The sequence below is a fragment of the Martes martes genome (assembly GCF_963455335.1).
Source record: "Martes martes genome assembly, chromosome: 4".
NCBI classification, from domain to species: Eukaryota; Metazoa; Chordata; class Mammalia; order Carnivora; family Mustelidae; genus Martes; species Martes martes.
The window spans coordinates 149,786,660-149,804,287 of record NC_137891.1 but is presented as its reverse complement, the minus strand read 5'-3'; the positions used below and the strand labels follow the sequence as shown (position 1 = coordinate 149,804,287).

Below are 17,628 nucleotides of genomic sequence, written 5' to 3'. Positions count from 1 at the left end.
TTTGGTCAGAAAAACTGTGATCAGTCCATTTATGTAAATACCTTTGTTAATAACTCTGATTATTTACTATTTTTAGGTAAATTCTACCTAATGAAGTACTGGACCAAGAGTGTCTGTGGTTGTTTTGTTTTGTTTTGTTTTTTATGTTTTATTTTTTGAATGTGGGTTTTTTTTTTTAAAGATTTTATTTATTTATTTGACAGAGAGAGATCACAGTAGACAGAGAGGCAGGCAGAGAGAGAGGGAAGCAGGCTCCCCGCTGAGCAGAGAGCCCGATGCGGGACTCGATCCCAGGACCTGAGATCATGACCTGAGCCGAAGGCAGCGGCCCAACCCACTGAGCCACCCAGGCGCCCGTGAATGTGGGTGTTTTTATGAATATTGAATCTTTTTCATTTCCAGACAAATTGTCCCAGTTTATGTTCTGACTAGCAGTACTTGAGAGGACCAATCTGGGCAAACTTTATTTGAATAATTCACTATGTCAGGATTATATCCTGTTCTAGAAAACACCACATTAGGGGCGCCTGGGTGGCTCAGTGGGTTAAAGCCTCTGCCTTCGGCTCAGGTCATGATCCCAGGGTCTGGGATCAAGCCCTGCATCAGGCTCTCTGCTCAGCGGGGAGCCTGCTTCCCTTCCTCTCTCTGCCTGCCTCTCTGCCTACTTGTGATCTCTGTCAAATAAATAAATAAAATCTTAAAAAAAAAAAAAGAATACACCACATTAACTAAAAAAAATAAATAAAAAGAACTGCACTCTTGTTTTGTACTGGAATTGTTGTTTTTCCTATTTGCTGTAGGGTATTTTTTTCAGCGATTGTTCAGGGACCGAGTCATTCCCCACCTGCTCTACTTGTGGTAGTTAATTACAGGGCTTAGTTATCTCTCCTGATCACTCCCTCTGAGAATTTATCTATTCTTACTATTCAGCTGTCACTACTAAGGGATGCTATTTAAATCTGCATATTCAGCTCAGTTCTTTCACTGGAGCTTTAGTTCCTTTTCTGTCCTTGCCTGAGCAGAACAGACTTTCCACGACTACAACAAATTCCCCCGAAGAAAGAATCCTTTGCTTAGTCTTATTTTTGTCAGTGAGGTTATGGAAGTATTCCATATCCACTATTTTGTTTTTTATTTTTATTTTCTAACTTTTTGACAATTTCAGACTTAGAAAAAGTTGCAAAAATAATACAAGGAATTCTCACATAGCACTCACCAAAATTGCCCAAACGTTTAGCATTTTATCCCATGTGGTTTATCATGCTCCTCTCTTGCCTGCCCCCCCACAAGTTTTTTTTCCTCCCTGGTTACCCTGGTTAACTCCTACTTTAAATCTTGGAGTTATTATTATTATTATTTTTTAATATCTCAGCTTCCCTTCCTCCACCTCCCCTCCTCTCTCACCAGAGGGTGCTATATGAAATGAGAAAAATGGTGAGATGTTTGATATTAAATACCTTGATACCTTGGCTTGATTCTGCCACATTCTACCTGGATGATTTTGGGTCTGTTATTCTTTCTGAGCTCTGGTATTCTCCTATACCAAATAGTGTCTACTATACCAGCTCCACAAGACTGTTGTGAGGGCTAAATGAGATAATATATGTCAAAAGTATGCTATATGAATGTTGGTCAATCCTTCAAATAACAGTTACCTGTTTAGTAGAGTGCCAAGCATTGTGCTAGGTACTGGGGATTTAGAAATGCTTACTTCATGTTGTTAATTCTTCCCTCAAATTATTTTTCACTTTTGATTTTTTTTCCATTTTTATTGCCTGTTCCCTAATCCACAGCATCATCACCTCATGTCTGAGCCATCGTAACAACCAGCTGGTCCTCAAATTGTTTTTTGGAATTTATATCAGTGCCAAAGTAATAATTGTTCTGAGAGATGGTATGGTATAGTGGAAAAGGTATGGACTTCATTATCATTAACAGATCTGGGTTGTGTCTTAGCCCCAGTTTTGTTTTGTTTTTTTTTTGAAGATTTTATTTATTTATTTGAGAGAGAGCGAGAACATGAGCAGGAAGGGGAAGAGGGGGAGAGGGAGAAGCAGACTCCCTGCTGAGCAGTAACCCTGCCACAGGGCTCAGTCCCAGGACCCCAAGATCATGCCATGAGCTAAAGGGCAGGCGCTTAACTAAGTGAGCCACCCAGGCACCCCTTGACCCCACTTCTTAGAAATATTGTGACACAGGGCAAGTCCCTTTACTAGTCTTCTAATTTGAACTCCTTTTTCTTTTCTTTTCTTTTCTTCTTTTTTTTTTTTTTTTAAACCAGCAAATATCAGGGACTATGCTGGGTGCTGTAGATATGAAGAAGGCATTAATAGGTTCCTTGAACTTAAAAAAAAAAAAAATCATGTTCTTGTTGGGGAGACATACAGTCATAAAAACTGATTAATATGGGATTGTAAAAGAAACCTAGATTTGGAATCAAATATAAATGGCAGCTTGTGTAATGATTTTTTTTTTTTAAAGATTTTATTTATTTATTTGACAGACAGAGATCACAAGCATGCAGAGAGGCAGGCAGAGAAGAGAGGGGGAAAGCAGGCTCCCTGCTGAGCAGAGAGCCCGATGTGGGGCTCCATCCCAGGACCCTGGGAAGGCAGAGGTTTAACCCACTGAGCCCCAGGCTCCCTGCTTATGTAATGATTTATTAAAGCACAAACTGAACTTTACAGTCAGATTGCCTGGGGTCTAATTCTGGCTCTGCCACTTCTTAGCTGTATCATCACAGGTAAATAAACCTCTCAAATCTTCAGTATCCTCATCTTTGTAGAATGGGGATACTGAAAGAATTTAACTTAAGGAATTTTTATGAGAAGTAAATGAAATTATGTATGTAAAGTGCTTAACATAGTTTATAGCATACAGCATATATTAACAAGTAGTATGAACTCAATAATTATGATTATAATATTATGATAGCATAGTGGTTAAGAGCTTAAAAATATAGACTATGGCCTCATTCTTGTTTTGGGAGTCCCAGTTTAGCAACATGTTGGCCGTGTAAATATAAGGAAGATATTTAACCTAAACTTCAGTTTCCTCATTTTTAAAATGCAGATTGTAATGGTGCTTGATTCATAGGATGTAGAAATTGAGAGAACTCTTGTATCTAAAGAACTCTGAACCGGAACCTGAGGCTTAGTGTTTCATGAAAAATAACTTTTAATTTTTATTCTTTTCTGCCATCTGCTGGCTGTTTGTCTTTGACATGTAAATTAATTTTTTAAAAAAGATTTTATTTATATATTTGACAGAAAGAGAGATCACAAGTAGGCAGAGAGGCACAGAGGGGGCGGGGGAGAAGGCTCCCCGCTGAGCAGAAAGCCTGATGTGGGGCCTGGTCCCAGGACCCTGAGATCATGACCTGAGCGGAAGGCAGAGGCCCAACCCACTGAGCCACCCAGGTGCCCTTAAATTAATTTTTCTGAACCTCAGTTGTTTTGTTTTGTTTTGTTTTGTTTTAAAGATTTTATTTATTTGGTAAAGTGAGAGAGCACAAGCAGTGGGAGCAGCAGAGGAAGAGGGAGAAGCAGAAGCAGGCTCGCCACTGAGCAGGGATCCTGACGATGCAGGGCTCCATCCCAGGACTCTGGGATCACGCCAACTGAAGGCAGAGGCTTAACTGACTGAGCCACCCAGGAGCCCCTCTGAGCCTGTTTATCTACCTTGTTCAAAACAAACTTTTGAAGATTGCATGCATATGTAAAGAAGCTAGATTAGTGCGTAGTACCACATAGCTGTCATTCAGTACCTAATAGCTGTTGTTACGTGCAATTTAATTTGTCAGGTGCTGAGAGTAAAATTCTGCCTTGGAAATTAGCAAAGACATCCCCAAACTGTTTGAATTTGAAGGACATGTGAGATGTTCCCACATAAAAGTACTAATCTAAAAAAAAGGCTCAGAGGTGTCAAAGTGCCTGTTACGTTGCTTAAGGAACCATGTTAAATAAATAGTGGGTTGCATTCAGTAACACTTCAGTGTACCGATAGGAGCTGCGTATTAAAGACCCAGGTTAGGTCAGATTGAGTAGAATCCATTACAGTTAATTAAAAAGAACTTTCCTGTTTGTTCATCCTAGAAATTCTTTTATCTTTGGAACTGTGTAGATTACTTTGTGATCCAAATGAAGTCATACTTGACCTCCTTCCTCTCTCTCCTATTTTAGTAGGAGCTGGGTTCCTCTGGCAGCAGTGAAGGGGGAAAATCTGAGCAGGAATTTCCAAGAGATGAATTGTTTAGACACTGAGTTCTAGCTTCTGCTTTATCATTTCTTTTTTTAGTCTTCCTGTGCTGCTGTTTGTTTAAAAATAAGGTAGGAGCACTGATCTCTCAATACTTCTGTGTTAGCTTTAATTACTAGGGTTTGGGGAATCATGGCAGTTTAGGTTTTGGAGTAGATCTTAGATAACCTAATTACAGTTCTAGTTCTGTCACTGGCTTGATACATAACCTCTCTGTTCTTCATCTTTAAATGGGGGTGATTATCCTTGTCCACATCACAGGCCCACTTTGAGTATCAGCTGAGATACTATATTCAAAACTGGTATGTAAATTTGAAAAGGTAGTGTATTGGGGCATCTGGGTTGCTCAGTTAAGTGCCTGCCTTTGGCTCAGGTCATGATCCCAGGGTCCTGGGATAGAGCCATGCATCTGTGTCCCTGCTCTCCAGGGAGCCTGCTTCTCCCTCTTCCTGCCACTCCCCATCTGTGTGTGCTCTCTCTGTCAAATAAATAAATAAAAATTTCTTAAAAAAAGAATGATTATTTAAATATTCTAAGTGTTCATTACTTCCTGGGTTTGTTCTGCTAAGTGTCTTGCAAAAATTATGTTCTCAAAAAGGTTTGTATATCTTCCCTCCAACAATTATACAACTTCATCCATTTTCTCTTCTGCAAAATAAATAGATTATTTTGAAATTTACCAAATGAGGTGAAAGTGTAGCTTGTTTCATCTGGCTAATGAATTTTTAACATTTAGGATGATGGTACAATAAAGAATAGAAAAAGCAGGAAGAATTCATTGTTACAACTCAGGAAATAAGAGAGAATAAGCAAAGTTCTGTGTGGCAGAAGTTCAGTCTGATGAATTATTTCCTTTGAAATTTTTCTAATGTGTCCTTGCTACATCTAGCTGCAGAGGAACCTGGGATATGTAGTTTTTATTACAGGTGGTTGTGTGTTCAGATAATAAAAGATTTTATTAATGTAGAAAAAGAGAACAAAAAATAGGGTTGGGCTGCCAGTAGTCTATGTCACACTGGGTCAGCCATTTAACTTTTATGAAGGCTGTTTCCTTATTTATAAAATAATGTGTTTGTTGCCCACTTTACTTAGTTATTATAATATCAAATATGTGAATGTGAAAGCGCTTTGTAAACTGTAAAATAATATGTAAATATTTTAACAATGTTTTTTGATTATAGAAATCTGTGCTGCATAGAAAGTTTGATTTTTTTTTCAGAGAAGAAACTGATAGCATATGACCAAAAGTTAACTTTATTATTTTGATGTATTTATTTCTAGTCTTATATTTATTTACAGTTTTATCAATTACTTTTTTTTAAAGTAAGGTCCATGCCCAACATTGGGCCTGAACTCATGACCCTGAGATAGAGTCACATGCTCTACCAACTGAGCCTGTCAGGCACCCCTATAAATATTTTTTATGACAACTTAATTGAGACATAATTCATATACCATGTAGTTCACCCATTTAAAATGTGTCCCAATTCAGTGGTTTTTAATATATTCATAGAGTTGTCTAACTGTAACCACAATGAATTTTAGAACATTTTCATCACCCCATAAAGAAGCCCTGTAACCATTAGCATTTACTTCCCATTTTCCTTCCAACTCCTCCTCCCCCCAGCCCTGGCATCCAGTATTCTACTTTCTGTCTCTATAGATTTGCCTATTTTGGATATTTTATATAAATGGAATCATACAATATATGATCTTTTGTCACTGGCTTTTTTAATTTAGCATACTATTATTTTAAGTTATATATATTTATTGGGGCACTTAGCTGGCTCAGTCAGCTAAGCATCTGTCTTCGGCTTGGGTCATTCCCAGGGTCCTGGGATGGAGCCCTACATCGGGCTCCCTGCTCAGCCAGAAGCCTGCTTCTCCCTCTCCCTCTGCTGTACCCCCTGCTTGTGCTCTCTCAGTCTCATGCATGCACTCTCCCTTTCTCTCTCTCTCTTTCTCAAAATAAATAAATAAAATCTTTAAAAAGTTGTTTATTTTAAGTAATCTCCATACCCAACATGGGGCTCGAACTCATGACGCAAGATCAAGAGTTGCATGCTCTTCCATCTGAGCCTGCTAGGTGCCCCACTTAGCATACTATTTTCAAGGTCCATCCATGGTGGTATGTCAGGATTCCTTTTTTTGCTAAATAAATAGTATTCCATTGTGTAGATAAGCTATATTTTATTTATCCATTCATCAGTTGATGGATATTTGTGGTGTTTCTACTTTTTAAGTATTGTGAATAATGCTTCTATAAACATTTCATGTACAACTTTTCCATTTCTCTTGGGTAAATATCCAGGGGTCAGATTACTAGGTAATTATGGTAATTGGTAGACTTTTTTCCAAAGTGTCTGCATCATTTTATAGTCCTACCAGCAATGTATGAGAGTTGCAGTTTCTGTACATCTTCATCAACACTTAGTATCTGATTCCCTGGTTGTAACCACCCTAATGGATGTGAGGTGTTATTTCATTATGATTTTGATTTGCGTTTCCCTGGTCATTAATGAATTTGAGCATTTTTTCTTTCTTTTTTTTTTTTTTAAGACTTTATTTATTTATTTGAGAGACAGAGATCACAAGTAGGCAGAGAGGAAGGCAGAGAGAGAGGGGGGAAGTAGGCTCCCTGCTGAGCAGAGAGCCCGATGCGGGGCTCGATGTGGGGCTCAATTCCAGGACTCTGGGATCATGACCTGAGCCGAAGGCAGAGGCTTTAACCCACTGATCCACCCAGGAGCCCCTTGAGTGTATTTTCATTTGATTATTTTTTCCTTTTTTTTTTCTTTTTCATTTGATTTTTGGTCATTTATATTTCTTTGGAGAAATGTCTATTCAGACCTTTGTTTTTAATTGAGTTGGCTTTTTTATTGTTGAGTCATAAGAGTTATTTATATATTCTTTTTTTGTTGTTTTAAAATACAAGTTTTTTTCCTTTTTAATTTAAATTCAATTAGCCAACATATAGTACATCATTAGTTTCAGATGTACTGTTCAGTAACTTACCGGTTGCATATAATACCCAGAGCTCACGACATTATGTGCCCTCCTTAATCCCCCTCACCCAGTTACCCCATCCTCCCATCCAGTTACTTTTATATTCTAGATTCAAATCTCTTATTAGATATATGATTTGCAAATAGTTTCTCCCATTCTGTGGTCTTTCTTTTCATTGTCTTGATGATGATCTTTGAAGGACAAAAATTTCTTTTTTTAAGATTTTATTTATTTGAGAGCGAGAAAGAGAGCATGTGCTTGCATGAGCTGGGGGAGGGACAGAGGGAGAAGCAGACTCCCCACCGAGCAGGGAGACCAATGTGGGGCTCTATCCCAGGATCATGGGATCGTGACCTAAGCTGAAGGTGGATGCTTAACCAACTGAGCCAGCCAGGTCCCCCCCAAATTTTCTTATTTTGATGAGGTTCAACTTATGTTCTACTTTTCTTTAGTTGTAGTTCTTTTGGTGCTGTATCTAAGAAACCATTTACTAACACAAAACCAAGAAGATTTATACCTGTGTTTTCTTCCAAGAGCTTTATAATTTTAGCTCTTACATTTATGGCTTTGATCCATCTTTAGTTAATTTTTGTATATGATGTGAGGTAGGACACTGTCTTCATCCTTTTGCATGTCCAATTGTCCCAGCACCATTTGTTTAAAAACCTGTTCTTTTGCTCATTGAATTGTCCAGGCATCCTTGTCAAAAATATTGACCATAGGAAAAAAATACAGTGACCATAAATATTAGAGTTTTTTTTTGGATTCACAGTTCTGTGAAAATATATATATATATATATATATATATATATGTGTGTGTGTGTGTGTGTGTGTGTGTGTGTGTATGTGTGTGTGTGTGTGTGTATATATATATATATTCTTATGCCAGTACCACAGTGTTTCGATTACTATAGCTTTGTAGTGAGTTTTAAAATTGACAAGTGTGAGTCCTCCAAATCGGTTTTTTTCCTCAGTATTATTTCAGTTATTCTAGGTCCATTGTATTTCCATATGAATTTTAGGATGAGCTTGTTCATTTCTGCGAAAAAGTAAGTTGGATTTTGATAAGGATTGTATTGAAACTATAAAACAATTAACAATATTAAATCTTCTGATCGGGGCGCCTGGGTGGCTCAGTGGGTTAAAGCCTCTGCCTTTGGCTCAGGTCATGGTCCAGGGGTCCTGGGATTGAGCCCCGCATCGGGCTCTCTGCTCGGCGGGGAGCCTGCTTCCTCCTCTCTCTCTGTCTGCCTCTCTGCCTACTTGTGATCTCTGTCTGTCAAATAAATAAATAAAAATCTTTAAAAAAAAAAATCTTCTGATCTATGAATATTGATGTTTTTCTATTTGAGTTTGCTTTAATTTTTTATTTTATACTTTTTTCCTAAAATTGATTTCTAAATATGTTACTCTCTTTGGTACTATTGTAAATGGAATTGTTTTCTTCATTTCACTTTCAGATTGTTCAGTATAATCGTATAGATATAATTGATATGATATATTGTAAATGAAGTAGAACTTATATCCTACAGCCTTGCTGAACTTTTTTTCTTTTTAACGTTCTGGTAGTTTTTTGTTGTCAATTCCTTGGCATTTTTTTTTAAGATTTTATTTATTTATTTGAGAGAGAGAGTGAACGACCGAGAGTGAGAGAGTGAGCAGGAGCAGAGGGGCAGAGGGAGAGGGAGAAGCAGGCTCCCCGCTGAGCAGGGAGTATGACGTGGGGCTCAATCCTGAGAACCCCGGGATCATGACCTGAACTGAAGGCAGAAGCTTAATCCTCTGAGCAACCAGGTGCCCCTATATTTTTGAAATGTAATGTTTAATAGCTCCCATTAAAATGTCACATGTATAATATAATGTGGCTAAGAGTTGTGCTCCTGAGTCAGTTTTTAATTTGACACTATACTTTATCTCTGACTATATGCAGAATGCTGAGAAAGATGTTACTTTTCTGAGCCAGTTTTCAATTAAAACTTTAAAGATGGGAGTGCCTAGGTGGCTCAATTGGTTGGGCATCTGCCTTTGGCTCAGGTCATGGTCTGAGAGAAAGGCATGGCCTGAGAGTCCTGGGATCAAGCCCCACATCGGGCTGCCAGCTTGGCAGTGAGTCTGCTTCTCCTCCCAGTTCCCCTGCTTGTGCTCTCTCTCTGTCAGATTAAAAAAAAAAAAAAAACTTTAGAAATGAAGATAATATTTGACTACTTTTTAAAATGGGATGAAGGAGGGTGCCTGGGTGGCTCAGTGGGTTAAGCCTCTGCCTTCTGCTCAGGTCATGATCTCAGGGTCCTGGGATCGAGCCCCACGTCGGGCTCTCTGCTCAGCAGGGAGCCTGCTTTGCCTTCCCCCTCTGCCTGCCTCTCTGCCTATTTGTGATCTCTCCCTCTCTCTGTTAAATAAATAAATAAAATCTTTTTAAAAATTATTAAAAACATAAAAATAAAATGGGATGAAGGAATAAGTGAAATAATGGATAATTCATGTAAGATACTCAGCACAGTCATAAAAGCACCTAATGGATGATAGCTATTATAATTATATTTTAATTATATTGTTATTACTGGGAACATTTACAGTGTTTATTTCTATAGTTAAAACCCTTACACTTAAATCTTTGTGCTTATTTGATTAGTTCTTTATTCCTCAGACTGGAATAACAGGGTTAACCTTTTCTATTTTGAGGATGTTAACATCTATAGCAAATTCTTTTACCCAAATAAATTCATCATATTTGAATTATCAGATTGGGATGGGGATTTTGTGGAATATCAAGTTTGAGAGTAAATTTGGTCTAGATTTTGGAAGGACTCAGGCATCAGTCTAACAATCTAAGAATTTTATTTTTTGTCTTCAGGCCAATGGAAATTTGTGGAAGAGTTGACCAGGGGATGGTCATGGGTAGTAATTTAGGAAGATTAATCTGCTATACCTTGAGGTCTTCCCTGACCGTCCTTGTCTGATTAGGACACCCTGCTTGTACTTACATACTACTCAATATGTCTTCTAATATAGTATGTAATATATTTTATGTAAATATTTGTTTAAATGTTTCTCTTCTGCCTCTTGAGAACATGGGTTACCTATTGTATTCCTAGCACCTAACACAGTATCTAACGTATGGTAGACACTGAGTAAAAATAATTCTTGAATGAGTTCATGAAAGTTTTGTTTTCTGTTTTTCTGGAAACTAACGTGTTGGCTTTTGTCTTCCCTTTATGTTTTTTCCTGGGCTTCAAGGAGGAGGCATCTCCCTATTCCTTACTTGATATCTGCTTGAATTTCCTGACTACTCACCTTGAGAAGTTCTGTTCAGCAAGACAAGATGGAACATTGTGTCTGCAGGAACCTGGAGTATTCCCACAGGAGGTGGCTGATCGACTGCTTCAGACTATGGCTTTTCATGGTAAAAAATACACAGAGGAAATAAGAATTATGTGCTGTTAATTGGCATTGGATTTTGAGTGCTGCTGTGGCATTTAATTATTTTCTTAGAAAAGGCCAGATGAATCTGATTCCAGGAAAAGGAATTCATTTATTTTTTCCTGTCCTGCCACTTACTATGTAATTTGGAATAAGCATTTTTCTTTTCTAATCTAGGAAAATTGCTTCCTTTTTTTCTTTCTTTCTTTCTCTCTCTCTTTCTTTCTTCTTCTTTTTCTGCTTTTCCCATGGCAAAATAACTTTTTTCTAAAAAAGATTTTATTTGTGGGGCGCCTGGGTTGCTCAGTGGGTTAAGCCTCTGCCTTCGGCTCAGGTCACGATCTCGGGGTCCTGGAATCGAGCCCCACATCGGGGGGGGTCTCTGCTCAGCAGGGAGCCTGCTCTGCCCCCCCACCCCCGCTTGCTGCTCTGCCTACTTGTAATCTCTCTCTCTTTGTCAAATAAATAAAATCTTTAAAAAATAAATAAATAAAAAGATTTTCTTTATTTATTTGACAGAGAGAAATCACAAGTAGGCAGAGAGGCAGGCGGGGGGCAGAGTGGGGAGCAGGCTCTCCGCTGAGCAGAGAGCCTGATGCAGGCTCGGTCCCAGGACCCTGAGATCATGACCTGAGCTGAAGGCAGAGTCTTTAACCCACTGAGTCACCCAGACACCCCCAAAATAACTTATCTTTCAAAATATCCCTTTAGCAGTTTGCGTGTATAAAATACCTTACATCTTCATTTGGCAGTGGGGAAAATAAACAAACAGTATTACGGAAAAACGAGTTTCTGCTTTTGACCTTTGAATTGGGAAAGCATAGCTAATTTAGTACTTCTGTTTTCAAAAACGAATTTTGAAAATAAGTTGGGAGAGTCTTATCTGTGGAATTCTGTTTATGTAGGGGATTTTTGTTATTTCTGATTAAGTTTTAAGTTGAAATAGATGATGCCATTTTTAATTTCTGGTTTATAAACTCTTTCAAGTAGGAAATGTAATTTGTCCTCAGCTATAAAATAGAATGACAGTGTGGCAATAATAATTACTATCATTTACCTATTATCTGTTTCGTGCCAGGAATTTTATGTTTTCCTTGAATTTTCTCTAAAACCTTCTAAAATAACCACTATTAAAAAAAGATAACTATTATAATCCCATTTATATACAGATAAGGAAACTGATTCAGAAAAGTAACTTGTTAAAGGTCATAATGCTAGTAAATGGTAGAGTCCTAGTTCAGATCGAAGTCTGATTCCAAATCTGTGCTGTTTTCACTGCCACACAATCTTCCTACAACCACATTAGAGATATTCCTGTTCCTATATGCCAGAGAATACTGTACACTTTGCTGTGGCTTTATATATATAAAGTATGAATCCAGATAATGTATTCCAAGGAAGGGTGGGAGAAATAAGGGTATAATTGAGGCATTTTAGAATAATTTTGGAAAGAAGATGTTTGAACTCCTTGGTTTTCACTGAGTTGCTCAAGTCTGTAGTCTCTTTGAGTTCAGCCTGCCAAAGGAACTGGGTTGATACCAGTAGGTACTATATATGGTAAAGTTAAAGGTTCCTTACAAAGCTGCACAACAATTTAAGAGATTATGTCAGTGCTTTCATTTCTTTTTTTTTTTTTTAAAGATTTTATTTATTTATTTGACAGAGAGAGATCACAAGTAGGCAGAGAGGCAGGCAGAGAGAGAGAGGAGGAAGCAGGCTCCCCGCCAAGCAGAGAGCCCCATGCGGGACTTGATCCCAGGACCCCGAGATCATGACCCGGGCTGAAGGCAGAGGCTTAACCCACTGAGCCACCCAGGCGCCCCAGTGCTTTCATTTCTTTTAGGTCTCAATTTAATGACTATGCTTAACATACTCAATTTAAATATATATACATATAACTAATCTTGTAAATCAAAAGAATAAATGTTAAGTAGAGTCTTAATTTGCCAAATTCTTTTTGAAATATAACTACTGATAGCTAATATTAGCAGCTAACATTTATTGAATACTTGTTATTGTATACTAGCTCTGTGGCAAATGCTTTATATGGGTAAAATAATAGAAGCAGTTTTCAAGTAAGTGTAACTAAATAATTATCCTCCAGAATAGTGTCATCAGAATGTGTTTTCTACCTCTTCTTTTCAAGCTGCCTTCAGATGAGAAAACTGACGGTCAGAGAAATAACTTAATGTCCTCATTTGTATTACCTCAATGTTATTTCTGGCCTCTTTCACCAAAAAGTGTTCTGAATTAATCTCTTTGCAAAAGAGACAAGAGTAGATAGTACTAACCTAAAACTAACATAATATTGTATGTCAACTATATTTCAGTAGTAAAAATAAAAATTGAAGAAGCAATCTGTGGGAAAAAAAACCTTACAGTATTTCCAGGCTGTGTTGTATATTACATGACAAGCTTGAAATTCAACTTATGAATTTGTCAGATGTAGATTAAGATAGGTAATAATTAAAATATAAAAAATTGAAAAACAAAAAAGAGTGGATACTACTGACAATATGCAAAAGAACATAATGCCAATTTTGTCACAATTTTAAAAAGTTTCATCAGTTTTTCTGTGTATTTGAACATTTTCATAATGAAATGGAAAAAAGTTCTATGAATACTTTTAGAATTTATAATATTTTTTCTAATAGCATAATGATTTTAGAAAATCTTAACTTATTTACATTGATTTTTTTATTTGCCCAATTCAAAAGAAAAATGATATTGGTAGCAGTTTTTATTAAAATAAGCCTGATGCTAAAGATTTTACTTATTGGGATCTTTGATTCCTTTGTCATAATTGTTGCTTATTCTGTGTCATGGTGCTAAAAGTTTTCTAGGAAATGTGTGTTTAAGAGCCAGGAATCAGAATAAGATATTTGCCATCTAATGCCTCTGTGTTATATTATGACCTAATCTAAATTTTTATACCTTGACATGGTTAGCCATATCTGTTTTGGGATTAAATTGAAAAGAATAATGCCTTTTGGGGGAAAAAAAAGAGTAATACCTTTTGAAACATTATGGATTGCATCCTTAAACAGTCAACGAGACTTCCTAGGTGACTGAGGGCTTATATTCCCTGAATAGTACCCCACTTCCCTGGAGGTCACATTGCTGGCCACCTCAACTGTTTATAGCCTAAAACAGAAAGAAGGAAAAAAATGCTTTGGGGTGAAATCCTTGCATTTAGCCTTCTGTACTTTAGTCCTTGAAAGAAGCCCTTCGGGGTGCCTGGGTGGCTCAGTTGGTTAAGTGTCTGCATTCTGCTCAAGTCACGATCCCCGGGTGCTGGGATTGAGCCCCACATCTGGCTCCTTGCTCAGCAGGGAGTCTCCCTCTCCCTCTACCCCCTGTTCAAACTCTGTCTCTGTCTTTTTCTCTCTCAAGTAAATTTTAAAAATAAAGAAGGGACGCCTGGGTGGCTTGGTTGGTTAAGCGGCTGCCTTCAGCTCGGGTCGTGATCCCAGAGTCCTGGGATCCGGCTCCTTGCTCAGCGGGGAGCCTCCGTCTCCCTCTGCCTCTGCCTGCCACTCTGTCTGCCTGTGTTCACTCTCTCTGACAAATAAATAAATAAAATCCTGTAAAAAAAAAAAATGAATAAGAAGAAGAAGAAGCCCTTGAGGAACCCTCGTTTAGAGCGTATTCTTTTTTTTTTTTTTTAAGATTTTATTTATTTATTTGACAGACAGAGATCACAGTAGGCAGAGAGGCAGGCAGAGAGAGAGAGGGAGAAGCAGGCTCCCTGCTGAGCAGAGAGCCTGATATGGGGCTCAATCCCAGGACCCTGAGATCATGACCCGAGCCGAAGACAGAGGCTTTAACCCACTGAGCCACCCAGGCACCCCTAGAGCATATTCTTAAATGGGAGTACTGAGATGGCAGAGTAGGAGGATCCTAAGCTCACCTCATCGCACAGATACATCTAGATAACACCCACATCGGTGTAGATAACCTACAACATATTCTTAAATGTACATGGTCCTAATTACCATAACAAATTAAGAATTAATAATCTGAAGGGAACAACTAACAACCCAAGTGGATAGCATGATGGTAAAGGAAGATTTGGCTTAAATACATTGTAGCAAGTACAGTTACTGGTCATGGAAAAAAGATAGGTGATTTTTTTTTTTAATTTTTTTAAAGATTTTATTTATTTATTTGACAGACAGAGATCACAAGTAGGCAGAGAGGCAGGCAGGGAGAGAGGAGGAAGCAGGCTCCCTGCTGAGCAGAGAGCCCGATGCGGGGCTCAATCCCAGGACCCTGGGATCATGACCTGAGCCGAAGGCAGAGGCTTTAACCCACTGAGCCACCCAGGCGCCCCAAGATAGGTGATTCTTCAGTATGTTTATATTTGAGAGAAGGGGAAAATAATCTAGAAGGATTTCCTTCGGATATAATAATGACATTTGTGTAGTGCTTTCAGTTTGCAGAATGATTTTTGTATGTATTGTCTTATTTAATCTTCAGCAGTCCCTGTGAGGGAAATAAAATTATTCAATACTTAACATAGTGCCAAGCACACAACAGATGAAGAATCTTATCTTTTATAGATAAGGAGTCTTCCTTTCACAGATAAGGAATCTTAGACTTGTGGAATAATTTGTCTAGTGTCAAAGAGCAAATAAATGTTGGAACCAGGATTTAAACATAGGATTGATTTCTAGATCTCCTGCTCTTTTTAAAATTCTTTGCTCTTTTAATTCTATTACTCTTAAATGTAGAGACTTAAATTTAGTTATTAGAAAAATTTACTTAATGTAGATTGTTGACCCAGAGAGGTCAGGAGTAACCTGTTTTACTACATGTATGTATATGATATCAAAATTTGAGAGCAAAACCATTGTTTTGTTTTTCAATTCTAAGATTTCCATTTGGTGGTAGTGGTGGTGGTGGTGGTGGTTGTTCTTCTTTTTTAAAGATTTTCTTTATTTACTTGAGAGAGAGAGAGCATGAGTGGTTGTGGGGGAGAGGCAGAGGGCAAGGGACAGGCAGACTCACTGTTGAGCAGGGAGCCCGGCACAGGTCTCAAATCCCAGGACCCCAAGATCATGACTTGAGCTGAAGGCAGACACTTAACTGACTGAGCCACCCAGGCGTCCCATTTGGTTCTTTATATTTTCTGTTTCTTTGCTTCGGCTTTCTATTTTTTTATTTCTTTTTGAGCATGTTTATAATTGCTCACATGCATTTTTATGATGGCTTCTTTAAAATCTGTCAAATTTAACATTTGTATTATCTCAGTGTTGACATCTATAGATTTTCTTTTTTTTATTTTGAGATCTTTTTGGTCCTTGGTATGATGAGTGATTTTTTATTGAAATCTGGACATTTAGGGTATTAGGAGACTTTTCTGTTTTAGTTTGTATCTCTGACACCACTCCAGCAGGGGAGGGTAGAGGCACTGCCTTGTTATTGCCAGATTGGGGTAAATGTTCTGGTTTCCATGTGACTTCTATTGACACCCAAGATATGGGGCTTCTCATAACTGTTTTGCAGAGAATGGCATTCTGGTTCCCCACTAGGATTCTACTGATATCTCCCTAGCTGAGAGGAGTGTGAGTACTTCATTTCTCTCCCCAGTTGGCCTCCACTGACACCATGTTGGGGTGAGGTGGCCTCATCATTGTTGGGCAGTAGTGAAAGTCTTGACTCTTCTTCAGGCTTTTTTTGAGGTCACCCCAGCAGGGAGGGGAGGAGCACCTCATTACTGCCCAATGAATGTGAAAGTCCAGGCTCCCCACATAATATCCATCACCGTCACAGGGGAAAGAGTGGTTCTTACCACCCAACATGGATGAAAGTCCTGGCTCCCTACTCAGCCTTTTCTAACACCTCCCTGTGGAGAGATTGGAACAACTAGTTGCAGCTAGCAAGGGTAAAAGTCTAAGCTCCCCTTGTGGCATATGCTGGTGTTGGGGGTGCTGGGACCACAGTCTTTTCTGTGGTGTTTGGCTGAAGGAAAGTAGTTCTTGTCTGAAAGTTTTCTGTCTTGCTAAACTGCTTTCTTCTGGTTCTTTAGCTAGAATGAGAAGGTTATTTTGGAACCTTTTTTGGTGGGGTGCTCTGTCAACATTTCTGGGTTACCAACTTCTTCAACTTTTAAGTTTGAGATATATGGAGCGAGAAAAAAATTCAGGAACCTCAAGGTCCCTAGCTGCTCTGCTTTTCTTCTCTTTATCTTCAGTGTTATCTAGCCCTAACTTACCTTCCCGCCTCATTTCTTGCCTCTTTCCACTTGCATGCTTAAATCTCTGGGATTACACCACGTTCTCAGTCATATCTTGGTCTTTACCAGTGTTCTTCCTCTCTTTATCAGGGAAACATCTTATAGCTCTACCTGTTTCTTACACCCAAGCAATGTAGAACTACTTGCCATTTTCTAATTATGTGTTGTGCTTTTACATGTCTGAGGCCTTTTGGGGGGCATTTTAAAAATTGAGATAAAATTGACATATAATATATTAGTTTCAGGTGTACAACATAACCGATTTGATTTATATATGCGCTAAAGCTTTATTTAGTCTTCCTTTAATACCCCTCACCTTCTTTCTCCCTCCTTGAATTTTTCCTTCATCTTTGAAGGACTTACTCAAAGATTACCTCTTCTGTTGAATCTTTCTAGGTCTTCAGGAATGATGGGTTGCTTCCTTTTCTTTGTTTCCATGGTGCTTTGTACTTGACTCTGATATACCATAGATCTCATTTTGTTACATTGTTTAACGCTTTCACTCCATGGAATTTTGAATTCTTTGAGTATAGGGGCATAGCTTAATTTTCTTTGTATACACATTTGGTAGTGTTTGACATATAGTGATTGTTTAATAACTGTTCAATGGCTGGAACCTTACCATGAAATTTACTCCCCTGAAATAGAATTCCAGTAGTTTAAAACACTATCTCTAGAACTGCACTACCCAAGAGAAATAAAACATG

At 38.2% G+C, this 17,628-nt stretch overlaps 1 protein-coding gene across 1 annotated transcript in view; it reads left to right on the top strand.

Moving 5' to 3' along the window:
* Positions 1 to 17,628, top strand: part of ZYG11B (zyg-11 family member B, cell cycle regulator) — an 85,115-nt gene that overhangs the window by 14,657 nt on the left and 52,830 nt on the right. The window contains exon 2 of the mRNA XM_080803070.1: positions 10,501 to 10,666. Coding sequence (XP_080659196.1) covers positions 10,501 to 10,666 — 166 coding nt within the window. The remainder of the gene's footprint in view (positions 1 to 10,500; positions 10,667 to 17,628) is intronic.